The following is a 12,982-nucleotide window of genomic DNA, read 5'->3' as shown; positions in this document are numbered from 1 at the left end:
CAAGGGCCTTGTGCAGGCCCCCTTGAACCCTAAAACCTCCTCCTGCAGCCACCCCAGGGAGGTCACACCTCCTCGCAGTCCCCAAGGTACCTATGACCCCTGTGCAGGGTTCCACTTCAATGATGTGGCAATGGCTGATCTTCCCCCACGTGTACCTGATGGGTGACTTGCTGTTGTTCCACATCTGAAAGACACACCCCAATCTAGGCTGCCCCAGGACTGCCCTTTCATGCCATGTCTGTACCTGCTGAAGGACTGTGGGATTGAGGGTTCACAAGGGTCCACTTGACTCCCCTCCCAAATAACTTCTGGCCGCCAGAAGCCATAGCCTTCCCAACTCACAGCACCCTCACTCCACGCTGCAGGGATGAGGGTGCCTGCCATATCCTGCCAATGACCTGGGAACCTGGGAGTGAGTTCGGCAGCCCCGACTTCAGAGGACTGTGGAACATTGATAAAACAAAACAGACTCACCTGGCTCTAGGCATCTATGTGAACCCCCGCTGGGTTCAGGGGCCCTCAGGCTCTGTGCAGTGACCGCTCCAGCTCTGTCCTTCCTGCACGCTCACCCAAGGGCCACACTGCTTCAGTCAGCCCACACAGGGGACAGATGATGACCTACCTTAAAATCCTTCTTCACATTTATGCCAATGTAGTTCTCCTCTGGGATGATGAGGGCGTAGGGTTCTAAGAGAACTTGGAAGGGTTCTGCTGAGCCTTTCACCTCAATTTCCATGACAATCACATCATCCACAGAGTATGTGTAGTCCTCCAGATTATTCACCTCTGAACTGAACACAAACCCACCGCGAGCTAGGAGCTGACGCAGCCCGGGACATCACTGCATGTCCCTGCCTCTGTCCCACATGGTTGGCCTTATGAAAAGAAGATTCCACCCTACCCACAGCTCCCAACCTGAGACAAGCAGGAGCATCAGTCAGTGCCCTGGAAGACTATGAATGCCTGTGCTGTGACAGTAGGCCTCAGATAGGGACACTGCCCTGCTGCCTCCAGGGACCAGATGCAGTCCTAGCCTGGGATCTCTGCACTAGGCTGACTGGAGACCCAAACCTAGCCAGTGCATCCTCAGCACCACCTAGATGCCACCAGCTTGGTTATCCAAGGGTAACAGTGAGCCTGGAGCCCCAAGATTCCTAGGGTGGCCTATGGCACTCTATACCCTCCTCCCTGCATCTTGTGCCCACTGTAAGCTGATTGCCAGGGCAATGCAAAAATGCTCATAGCCCTCAGAGCTGCTGGGGTCAAGTTCCTCATCCACCCTGTCTGGAACCTTCCCCAGAAGCATCCCCAGGGGGAGGCTAGGCCCAGCTGCCCACCCTCATCCATAGGCCCTACTCACTTCAAGGGCTCAGGAACTTCTTCCAGCACCATCTGCAGCACACTGTGGTAGTTCCTCAGCTATAAGGAAACACAGGACCCTGAAAATACCACAGGCTGCCTAGAGAAGACAGGTGCGGGCAGGAGCTTCTCCTCCCCTTAGTTGTGCCAGAAATGCTTCCCTGCCACCTCTTGCCCACACTTTAGAAAGTGGGGTTGCTGCCAGGATAGGAGCTATCCCTGACTCACGGAACAACAAAATCATCCCCCGACCCCCACCAGGCTGACATGGGCCCTGGGCAGGGCCTTGGGGTGTCTGAAGCACAAACTCCCAGACAGACAGTGAGGCGGCTGCATGCTGGCTCCAGAGGCAGCCCTGCTCACTCAGGTCCAAGAACCACCAGCAAGGGCTCTGGTCTGGGCCTGTGTTAACCAGACCTTGGGAACCTGCGCCTCCCTTTCTAGGCACTGCCGTAGGATGGGTAGGGATGGTAATGTGCTTTGACACAACCAGGAATGTGGAAATGAGCCCAGGACTTGTTGCAAGTGGGGTGTCTTGGATCAGGACCAGGCAGTAGGATCTGCTTTGTCCTGCTCGCCAGGCATATGGTCCAGTGACATGCTTAGCCATCTAGGTGCCAGTCTTGGCAGGATGCCCAGGTACCTGGTTCAGGCTCAGCTGTGGCTTTAATGTCATTAAAGAACATGGATTCAGGGGCAAAAGATCATGATATGATCTTGTGTGGCTAATGAGATCATGTTAACCTTATAAGGAGAAAAGCTCAGGATGAATTCCTGGTTGTTGTGGGGGCTCAGAACCCCCTTCTCAGGTATGATGGAGAAGGCAGTCTCCCTGTCAGGGTGGTACTTGATGCTGTCCATGCTGTAGGTTTCTCCAGGCATTAGGGGCTGCAGGTTGGGCTTCATGATCTGCCAGTGGAAAGCCAGCTCCACGTGTCTGAGGAGGCAATCATGACAGTGGGCAGCAGATCCAATGCTGTGCTCCAGTCCTTCCAGGACCAGGTCCTCCCACCCCATGCTTGGCCAGCTCTGCTCCAAGAGAAAGCAAGAAAACACCCAGAAACAGGAAGTGACTAGATCAGTCTTCAAGCGCTTCCCATGGAGGAGCCTAGGGAGAACTGCATAAGGACGGTAGGTGGGTCAAGGTCAGGGTGTCCAAACTAGACGCCACGAAAGAGCGCCACCTCTTCCCATCCACAGCTCTGGAGACTGGAACCGCAGCACATCAGGGGAAACGGACAACTCAAGGAATCATTTAATTTAATCATTTAAATCAATTCAATTTAATTTACTTTTAATTGATTTAGATTTAAAATCTAAAAACTAAGCTTTAAACTGAAGGGATCTAGCCCCCTCAGCCCCAACCCCTGGAAAATATTAGGGAAATCCTCTGCACTATCTTCTACCAAGTGAGAGTTTCCACAGTTTGCCACATCCACCTGTCCCTGCCCTCCACCTCCAGCTGTCGCCTCCCAGGACAGCTATGTCCTGAAAGACGTGTGCCCCCTGACTGCCAAGAGAAACAATGAAAACCCCCTGGCAGTAGGAGGGGCAGGTCTCTGGCCATGTTGTAGACAGCGGCTGTCAGCATCTCAGGTCACCAGGTAGCCTGGGCTGGAAGTTCCCCAAGGTAGGTCCCAATAGAAGGGTAATGCTCAGAGGCTGGTCAGAAAATAAATGGCAGTGAGAGCTGAATGGACAGATGTAGGGCTGGGGACCAGGATTACTTCCCCAACCAGGAAGTAAGGTGGAAAACTATTCCTGGCTCAGGGTGGTCTGAAATAGTTTAGAGTAGCACTGTGACAGTGAGATTCTCGAAGCAATGGAAGTCTTAGAGAGCTGCACTAATAGGGTAGCCACTGCTTACCTGTGGATACTGAGCTCTTAGACTGACTAGTACCCTAAAAGGAGACTGTAATTTTATTTGATTTAGATTTAGAAATCCATGTGTGCCTGGTGGCCTTCATGATGGACAGTGTAAATCTGGGTCCTTCCGTTCAGTCTGGGTCTATTCTGAAATCAGAATCCCCAAGGGAAGGAAGCTCCGGCCTGAGCGGAAATTCAGGGTCAGGTGAGGAAGGGGAAGAAAAAGGGGAAGGGGCAGGGGTACGCGTCAGGGGCACGCCCAGGGGCAGCTCACGTAGCATTTCGGATAATCAGCTGTTTCCTTGCTGTAGACCGAATGTTTTCCGGCTTGAAGCGTATGAAGTGCTGGGCCGTTAAGTCTGTGAGCTCTCCAGGGTCCGGTTGACTTTTTTCACCAGAAACATAGATCAGATCCAAAGCGATCAGCTGCCCCCTTCCTGACCAAGTAGGTAGTGTTTAGAGAAGCTCCCGTAAGCTGAAGGCAGGACTCTGATCAATAGCTGCCATAGGACCCATGCCACCACCCTCATTCAGTGGCCCTTGACCATGATTCCCAGAAACACACGCAAGAGGGAAAAGAGGGCCATTAGTACACGTACTTATGTCTCCATCTCTTCACAGACCAAAACGTGGGGATTTTGAGAACTTTGAATATAGCAAGCACTCAATTAATACCTTCCATGTGAAACTGGGTGGGAGGGAGGAGGCAGAGAGGAGGGAGGGGGAGGAGAGAAGGGAGAAAGGCCCTTCTAACCTTCCGGAAACCTAGAGGTGCCCCTGGTGATTTCTGTGTGTTGCTGATAATTCCCCAAATGAGATCACGGGCGAGTTCCAAAGGGAAATTACGAAATGGCACCCCAGGTTTCCATCTGTTCCTCACCAAAAGGCCCCTTGAATTGTCCGGAGGCCACACTAGCTTGGGTATTCAAGATCCAAGAGTGAAGGGCCAAAAGCTAGTGCCTAACACCTGGTGACCCCAGCATCCCCCGCGGCTGCCTGACACAGGGTGCGTGAAGCCCGGCCGCTGTGCAGTGAAAGCAGCTCCCGGAGCAGCGTCTGAACCCGCCAGCCCACCTGTGATCACCAGCTCCCTGACTTGGCAGTTGTCACACACGATGATGAAGGTCTGCTCTACCTTTTCCAGGCTCATTGGGAGGAACAAGACCTGGGGGAGAAGAGGGTGCCCTGTCACCCCCGATCAGGGGCTCCCACCCCTACCTCTCTCCTTCCTCAGACATGCACTCTCCCTTTGCTCTCTGCTCCCCAGCCTCCCTGCCTGAGCCCCCAAGCCTAGAGATTTCAGTGCAGGCCCCATTCCAGAGTAATGCAGGGAGTAGACTGAAAGGGTGTGAAAACAAAGTTCAAAAAACAGATGACAACATGCAACCTCATTTCTAACAAAAGAAACAAATGAAACTACCCAGAAGAACAGGGTTTTTTTTCCCCTGATGATACTGGCACAGAGCAGAAAGCTCACTCTGTGATACATTTTGTACTATATTTTCCCCCAATTTCTCTCCACCCCCAGGCCCTGGTAACTACCATTCTACTTTGTTACTCCAAGCTCTATTTTTTAAGATTCTACAGTTTAGTGAGATCATGCAATATTTGTCTTTCTATGCTTTATGTCACTCAACATAATGTCTTCCAGTTTCATCTATGTCATCCCAAATAACCAAATTTGTACCTTTTTAAAGGCTGAATAATATTCCATTGCATATGGATACCACATTTTCTTTATCCATTCATTCATTGATGGACACTTAGGATGATTCCCTATCTTGGCTTTTGTGAATAGTGCTGCCAAAGACATGGGAGTGCAGATGCCTCTTCGACATACTGATTTCATTTCTTTGGGTATATACCCAGCAGAGGGATGGCTGGATCATGTGGTAGTTCTATTTTTAATTCTGGAGAAACCTCCATAGTGTTTTCTGTAATGGCTGGAGGTGAATCCCAGCTACAGACAAGAGATGTTCAGGGACTACACTGGAAATGACAGCTCCATCTGCTTTGCAAGAGAGGCCATTCATAAGGCTGGGCACAGTGGGGCACACCTGTAGTCTCAGCAGCTCGGGAGGCTGAGACAGGAGGTGTGAGTTCAAAGCCAGCCTCAGCAACAGGGAGGCACTAAGCAACTCAGACCTCACATCCCCACAAAATAGGGGTAAGGATGTGGCTCAGTGGTTAAATGCCCCCGAGTTCAATCCCCAGTACCAAAAAAAAAAAAAGGTCATAAGACAGCCAAATGACAATGGCCTACAAGATGCAGGAACATGTACTTGGGTCATGAAATCACAGGCAAATGCAATCATGCAGCAGCGGAGGAAACAGCCATGAGCAATCATGAAGAGGAAGGACCATGAGCCAGTGTCTCCTTACCCACCTCTATTAACACAGCAAAGCCTGGGGCCAGCTCAAACACGGATGGCATGACTCCAAAGGGAGGCTGCTCAACAAAGCCAGAGGTTGCAACCGCCTTAAAGACAAGCAGATTACACAAAGGTGTGGGGAAGAGTGTAAAGCCCAGTGCTCACGTTGCAGACTTCTATCATTCATGTTGCTATCTGAGGGATCCTGTAAAGAGTCTGTGACGCCCTCATTGGGCATGTGCCGTCTTGCCTTTCATCAGGCGCCAGGCACAAGATTCTGAAGGTTAAAGACGAGGAAGTCACAGAGCATCTTTAAAGAGCTGACCACTGGCAGCAGGTGGCAAGGAATGTCATGGACAAGTGCATGGGACCCAAGCAGGAGTGGGTGAGAAGGTCCTCCTGAGGCACATCGTCCTTTCCCTGCCACAACATCCTGCCGGTGGTGCCGGTGTGTCTGCCTCCATTCCCATCCCACCCTTGGCCCTGTGCTTCTGTTTCATGGGGGCACCTGCCATCCTGTTAGCAGAGCTGCAGCCCCAGTGTCTGCACAAGAAGCCACTGAGCATGCCTGGGATACAAAACCATGCCTGCAAGACCCTGGCGGGTATCTGAAGGGAGTAAAATATGCTCCTTGGGATGTGAGGTCCTCTGGATCTAGCACATGTTTTCTGGACATAAGAGTACAGAGGAATCTCCCTACTAAACACAAAGAACAGCACACTCGTGCTGATCAGAGGTGTCAGGCTGGAGCTGCCCAGGCAATGGAGAAGCCAGGCCAATGGGGCAAGAGCACAGACCCTGCCTTCCAGCCCTGGCTGACAGGGTCACAGTGTTAGTGCCATGACCAGAACTAACACCCTGGTCTCCACACTCATCCTCACTCAGCCATGCCAGGGACACCATTCTGCTTTTGTGCATTTCCAATCATGGGATGCAGTCTAGCAACTCCCTCCAGGGGGTTATTTCCTTTGATGGATTTGCTCTTTTTCCAATCTATTATCACTCACCCTGAAACTTGGTGGTGGCCAACTCTTTTTGGGCATAACGCAGAATTTGCCAGCGCTGAAGCCCACATTTTTGCAGATGAATCTGGTTACCTTTATTCCCCCAATGAGGCAGTAACCACAGTCCAACACTGGAGACACTGCAGCCACAGGAGAAGATGCATGAGAGAGGCAATAGGTCACGCTGAATGGGCCCTGTTGTCATTGTGATCCTGAGGTTCAGCCAGAGCTCATAGCAGCTGCATAAGGATGTGGGGGTCCTAGGCCAGCACCCCAAGCAGAGGGGATAAAGGGGACATGCCTGCCCTGTACCACTTTGGGTTCTGCTCAGGCTGCTATGAGCCACATGGCAGTTGAGCACCATAGGACTCTTGTCTACTCCCGGCCAGGCTGTGGGAGCCAGCACACACTGTGGGCTCCTGCCTTGGTCAGGGCCACCCAGCATGACCTAGGGATTGTGGCAGAAGTGAGGGGGATCAGAGTCCCAAATTTCACCTACACCCAGCTGAAAAGATTTATAACTGAGGGTGTCCAATGGAAGTTCTTCCACGGGAGCTTACCCCATGGCCACAGAGACAACATCCACTGCAAGCTCCTCAGGGTGCCCTGGCACTTGCTTCTTGACTCACTCAGTATGGCGTCAGGGGTGTTCACCAGCTGGCCCCATCTGTGATGGGGTTAGCTAGGCTGCAGGCCTCCCTCCCTCCCATGAGGGTCAACCTCCAGAGGACACCCAAAGTGAACAGTAAGATCAGGTCCTGACATTCTGGAAGATGGTGTGGAAGCTGCTTGGCAGTCCCCCACCCAGAAGCCCAAGAGGACCAAGCTCTATGCTGCTACCCAAGGGGCAGGTAGTCTGATGGGACCAGGGCAGTTTAGCATAATAGGAGATTAGGGTGTTCCCCCTTTAGAATAGGGCGTATCCTGCTGCTGAGTTCCTCTTGAGTTCTTAGGGTCACCTTTCAGTAGTCCTCATGGGGACTCCTGGCCCTAACTGAATCCCTGGGAAGGGTAGCACACACTCACAGGTCAGCACGGGGGGCGGCCTCCGGGCCTGCAGGGGGATCAGGAGCGTATGAGTTGACTGGGTCTCGACTAAAAGGAAATCATCAAAATCCCCGAGACAGTCCGGGATAAACTGTATAGTGTACTGGCAAGTCATGCCCGGAGCCACCATTCCACCTTCTCCTGGGAACATCCCTGTGCAGGACAAAAGCCACCAAAGAGGATCAGGACCAACCACCCTGGCTGAGCCGAGCTGCCTTAGACCAACCAGGGCTGGGTCTGGCTCTGTGAGTGAATCCCTTCTGGGTCAAGGCCAAACAGAACCACCAGGGTGCGCTAGGGGACAGGCTTCAAGGGCAGGGACTCCAGGCCAAAAAAACAACCCTAGGGCCCAAGCTGGGGGTGCCATGATCCATCTGGAATGGTTAGCGTGACATAAAATTTATTTTGTGGGCAGTAGGGAGTCCTTTGAGATTTCTGAGAAAGAGTGACATGAGTGGGGTTGTTATTGAGACCAACACTCCCACCCAATCTGGGAGGTGGCTGCGGGGACATGAGCCAGGAGGAGGGCCTGACCAAGGGCAGTGACAGCGAGAAGCACGGGAGATGGCAGAACCAGTGCCTTGAGGGAGGTGATCAGGAGAGAGGCGCTGGGGCGTCACTGGGAGGCTTTGAGCCGAGCATGAGGGCCTCCAGTGACTGCTGAGGGAGAGGCCCTGAGCCCAGGACAGGGAATCGGCAGGACCCGGAGGCTCAGTCCCGACAACCAGCCCAGCAGGTAATTTTGAAGCCATCTAGAAAGCTACTATGCTGAACTCACCCAATCCCAGAGCAAAGTGTGGGGTAGAAGGCGGGAGGACTCGCAGGTAGCGACTGGCAGACGTGGTGTTCTGCAGCGAGATGACCATCTGTTCAAAGGCAAGGGTGATCTCTTTTAGATAGCAGCATTTAAGGACCGCCCATGTGGTGTCTGGAACTTCAAATAATATGGAAAGGGAGGAGGCATAAATGAATAAACATGGCCATGTGTTAATAAGTATTGGGGCTCAGTGATGAGCATACGGGATTCATTGTTATTCTGTCTACTTTGTTTCAGGAAGTTTCCACAGTAAAAAAAAAATTTAAAAAACCTTAAAGATGAAGAGGGAAGTAGAGGTGATCTATTTTGTCCTATTGCTTAAAACAACTACGATAGTCTCTCTGTGTCCATGGGGGTTGGTTCCAGGACCTGAGCAGATAACTAAAACCTGCAGATCCCTTCCCAAATCCCTTCTATAAAATGGCTCAGTATTGACATACACTCTACACACATCCTCTACCACTTCTCAGCCTTTTGGCGTCTATCATCTCTAGATTACTTACGGTAACTAATACAATGTAAGTTCTATGCAAATAGTTCTTATACTGTATTGTTTAGGGAAGAATGACAAGAAAAATGTCTGTATGTGTTCAGTACAGATGCAAACCTTGTAGGCCTAATTAAATAGTATGTGAACGAGACTCAAGGTGAACAATGCTCAAAGTGAAATGATGGGATACTTTGGCAGGGTCCGCCTATATATTGTTACACCTTCAGGAATTTAGCACAGTACTCAGCACTCAGCAAATCCAAATTCGGCTTTATGGAACTTTCAGAAATCTGGGGAAGAGTGATATTTTCAATCTATTCTTGGTCAAATCCATGGCTATGGAACTTGCAGATTGTCACGATGAGCAAAAGTGTGACCTCTGCAGTGGAGGAGAGAGATAAAGAATGTCCATGCGCTTCTGCTCTTTTCAATGTTTTGCTTACTCACTTAATACAATTTCACTCTGTAGGTTCGTAATCAAGGAATGACAATCCTTAATGCTGGGCATTGCAATAGACAGAATCGATTCAAAGCAAACAATTCTACGTCAATTCTAAACACTGCAAACACACTTAATCATGACAGACCTGTTACAGACATTCCCTCTGCATGCTAAGCTTAAGTGCTAGATTCAAAGTCTTAAGTCTTAGATCTTAAGTCCAGCAGATGCACACTCTTAGACCGCAGCGACCAGTCAGGGACGGACAGAGGAGATGGTCGTAAGGAGAAGTCCTACTCTCACCAGAGTCAAGAGGCTGCTGTAGAGTTTGAGAGTAGTGAGAACAGAGGATCATGCAGATGAAAAGAATTGGGATGTTAGCCCAGGTCCTCATCAGGCTCTCAGGCTTGTGTGCATCAGTGTCAGCTGGCTGAATGTCTGTTCATTTGCTCCATCATTTATGTTAAATTTTTGGGCTTCTGACTGCCCTTTCAATCCCTATCAGCTGTTCTGGGTTTCTCAGTGACATCTTTCATTCTGAGGTCAAGCCATCTGTTCTGTGGTTTCCTGATCTCTCGCCTTTTGCCTTTATCAGGGCGAAGGCAAAAGACAGACACTTCACTCTGAGTTTTATCAGAGTTGTGGAAAGTGACTTATTTTATCAGGCTATGCCTGGTGACCATATTGGAGGGCTCTGTATGTGTGCCTGGTGGGGACTGCAGTTTTATTTCAAAATGGATTCACTTAGGCTGAGGCCCTTCTTAGGTGAAAGCTATCCTTACACAGATACAGAAGGCTGATCACACTATTTACTGAGCATTTACTCTGTGCCTCCTCAACCTCTCAACAACCAGGAAAGGTGAGCACTCTTTCTATTTAACAGGTGAAGAACCTGAGGTGCAAAGAGGCTCCTCAGAGATTCAAATTCAAGACATTTGGATCCAAAGTGTTGACCACCTCACCTCATGTATTGTCTTCTTCCCCACATTTTCCTTTGAGCCACTTCTTCCCACAGGCCCAGTCAAGGTATATTGAGGGCACCTGTGTGTCAGGGCTGTAATTGGGCCTCTCCATCACTCAACCCATCCGGCCCCTTTGAAACCCCACCTCTCTCCCTGCCTCAGAGTGGGAGATCCCTAAGGGTAAGTCCTGGAACTCAACCACAACAGCATCCAGCACAGAGGAGGGAGCCTAAAACATGTACATATCTTTTTATTCTATTTTGTGAAATATAATACTAGAAAAAAATGTATAAATTATAACACAACAAAAGCTATGTTTCTATTACCTAAGAAACATAAATTCAGTTGAAACCCTCTACCAGTTCCCCATCAGATATCATCTACATAGATTTGAAATATGTCTTCATATTTTTATTCAGAGATATATATTCCTAAATCAACTAAGTTCCCCCTCCCCCCAGTGCTTGAGATTAAATCCAGGTCTTGTGCCTGGTAGGCAGGTGCTGTACCACTGAGCTACATCTCCAGCCCCTCTTAAGTCCATTTTTCACCAGCACAACATTTTGATCAATTCACCTGTGAACAAGGCCACAATTTAGAAAGACCCATTTTATAGTTTTAATTTTCATTCCATTCTTGCCATTACAGAGTTTGTTTTTATCTTATTGATTTGTAGGAGTTCTTTATATATGTTGGAAACTAATTCTTTATAAAGTAGATACTATAAACATCTTTAGTTTACAAACTTGCATTATCTTTTGATGTATGGTTCCTAAAATTTGTGTATTTGTGTGTGTGTGTGTGTACACATTCTAGGAGTTGAACTCATGGCCTTATGCATACTAAGCACACACTCTACCTCTGAGCTACATACTCAGCTTCAGTTTCTAAAATTTTAACACAAAATTTATCAGTCGTTTATGGTTTGTGCTTCAGTTTCAGGAAATCTTTCCATACTCGCTATATTTTTTTTTTTTTACTAAAACAGCTCTTTTACCTCGAGCTGTTTACTGGAAACTATTTGATTTGGGATATGGGTATTGGCAGGTTTGCACACATCCACGGATGAACCGTAGCAAGAGCATGCACGGATCCCTTAGTCACAGAGCTAGCTGCAGCCACTACCGTCATTGAGGTGCTCTTGGCAGTAGCTGTTCACTGAGTCATGTCTTGCTTCCAGCCACGCAAGGCAAACCTCCCACTGGGGAAAGGCAGGAGCCAGGGGGTTGTAGGCTTCTCAGGGTATGTCACACTAGACAAGGCAATCGATTGCACTTAAGGGGGTCAGCTCTATAACAGTCTCATATTAGCTCCCTCCTTTATCCCCTTTCCCTCTTCCCTCACTAGAACTGTAAATGATAGTAAATAATATCACCATCTCAGGCTCTGCTATATGGGAAATCTGAGCCCACACAGTACAAGGAGGGTACTAAAACAGTAGACCCAAGGATGCCATTCTGGAGTTGGCTTACCAGGCTGGTGGCAGTAAGAACCCTTTCTGGCAGGAAGCAGGGTATGAGACTCCTAGCATAGTGGCATCACAATTATTAATGCTTCCACCAGTGGTCAGCTGGGATGAGGAACCAGTAGATGGTCAGGCAGTGACAAGTGGTAGCTGGGGAGGCTAGAAGGTCTGAGGCAGTGATAATTATATGGAACATGGAGTGGATTGGCCTTCCTTCCAAAGCACTAGAAGCCTTGGAGGGAAAAATGACAGGCTGAGGCAGCCAGCTGCCAACTCAACCCCCACTGAGACATTCTTTGCATTCCTGAGTTACACTTACTCCTGTGTGTATGTTTTTTAATTCCTGCTCACTTTGGTTTGCTGCTTTTTACCTAGTATTTCTGTACCTATGTTCTTCAGCAAGATCAATTTGCGTTTTTTCATTTAGTGTCATTATCTAATGAGGGCAGGTTCCCTCTTTTTCTAGCATCTAAAACAATTCATATAAAATTTACGTAAGTTAATTTTAAAGCTTATAATTAAAATTTATACACAATAGGCATCAGCTTGAATGTTTGGTAGCCTACATCTTGAATGTATGGTACAATGATGTAGGCCTGGTGTTTTTGTTTTATTTTATATAGAAAGTGCTTTTTAAAGTTATTTTCACCAGAGTGGGACAGCCTCCTAGTTTGAAGAGGCAGAAAGTTCTACGAGGTTTTGAAAATAGAAATCCTTTCCCTGGTCTCCACCCTGCCATTTCCCACCCTCTAAGAGCAAATGCTTTTTCCTCCTTCACCTGATTGTTATCTTATTTATTTCCATGTTTCTGAATTGCACATTATGTTTTCCCCTTCAGTTTTAGGGATTAATGGCAGATGGATCATGTGGCTATGCCCTCTTTCCTCTCCCATATCCAATTCAGTGTGTGACTTTCCCTTCCTATCCCCCATCTTCCCAGCAGAGTTACATCATATTACTGGTTAGGCCAGTAATGAGTGTATTAAAGGCACTCTGTAAATGCTATTCCCAGCTGAGCAGGAGGCAAACTCGGCTTTCTTTCCCTCCCTCACACAAATGTGTATTTTTCTGAAGTTAATAACCAACTCATTTTCAGAGGAAGTAGTGCTGTGTAGCTGCCAAGGTTAGGTCATAAAAGCCATCTGGCTTGCAAGGATCCTC

General features: G+C 48.8%; 1 protein-coding gene across 1 annotated transcript in view; it reads right to left on the bottom strand.

Annotated features, from left to right (window-relative positions):
- Nucleotides 1-12,982, bottom strand: part of Dlec1 (DLEC1 cilia and flagella associated protein) — a 56,427-nt gene that overhangs the window by 22,346 nt on the left and 21,099 nt on the right. Inside the window, exons 8-17 of the mRNA XM_077110197.1 lie at nt 8,427-8,514; nt 7,628-7,801; nt 6,605-6,741; nt 5,612-5,704; nt 4,300-4,390; nt 3,500-3,662; nt 2,104-2,296; nt 1,361-1,419; nt 623-791; nt 91-184 (exon numbers count right to left, since the gene is read on the bottom strand). Of these exons, the coding sequence (XP_076966312.1) occupies nt 91-184; nt 623-791; nt 1,361-1,419; nt 2,104-2,296; nt 3,500-3,662; nt 4,300-4,390; nt 5,612-5,704; nt 6,605-6,741; nt 7,628-7,801; nt 8,427-8,514 (1,261 nt within the window). The remainder of the gene's footprint in view (nt 1-90; nt 185-622; nt 792-1,360; nt 1,420-2,103; nt 2,297-3,499; nt 3,663-4,299; nt 4,391-5,611; nt 5,705-6,604; nt 6,742-7,627; nt 7,802-8,426; nt 8,515-12,982) is intronic.

Source organism: Callospermophilus lateralis, chromosome 1 (assembly GCF_048772815.1).
Source record: "Callospermophilus lateralis isolate mCalLat2 chromosome 1, mCalLat2.hap1, whole genome shotgun sequence".
Lineage (NCBI taxonomy): Eukaryota > Metazoa > Chordata > Mammalia > Rodentia > Sciuridae > Callospermophilus > Callospermophilus lateralis.
The sequence above is the reverse complement of the archived record's forward strand: the minus strand, read 5'-3'. Positions and strand labels throughout refer to the sequence as shown.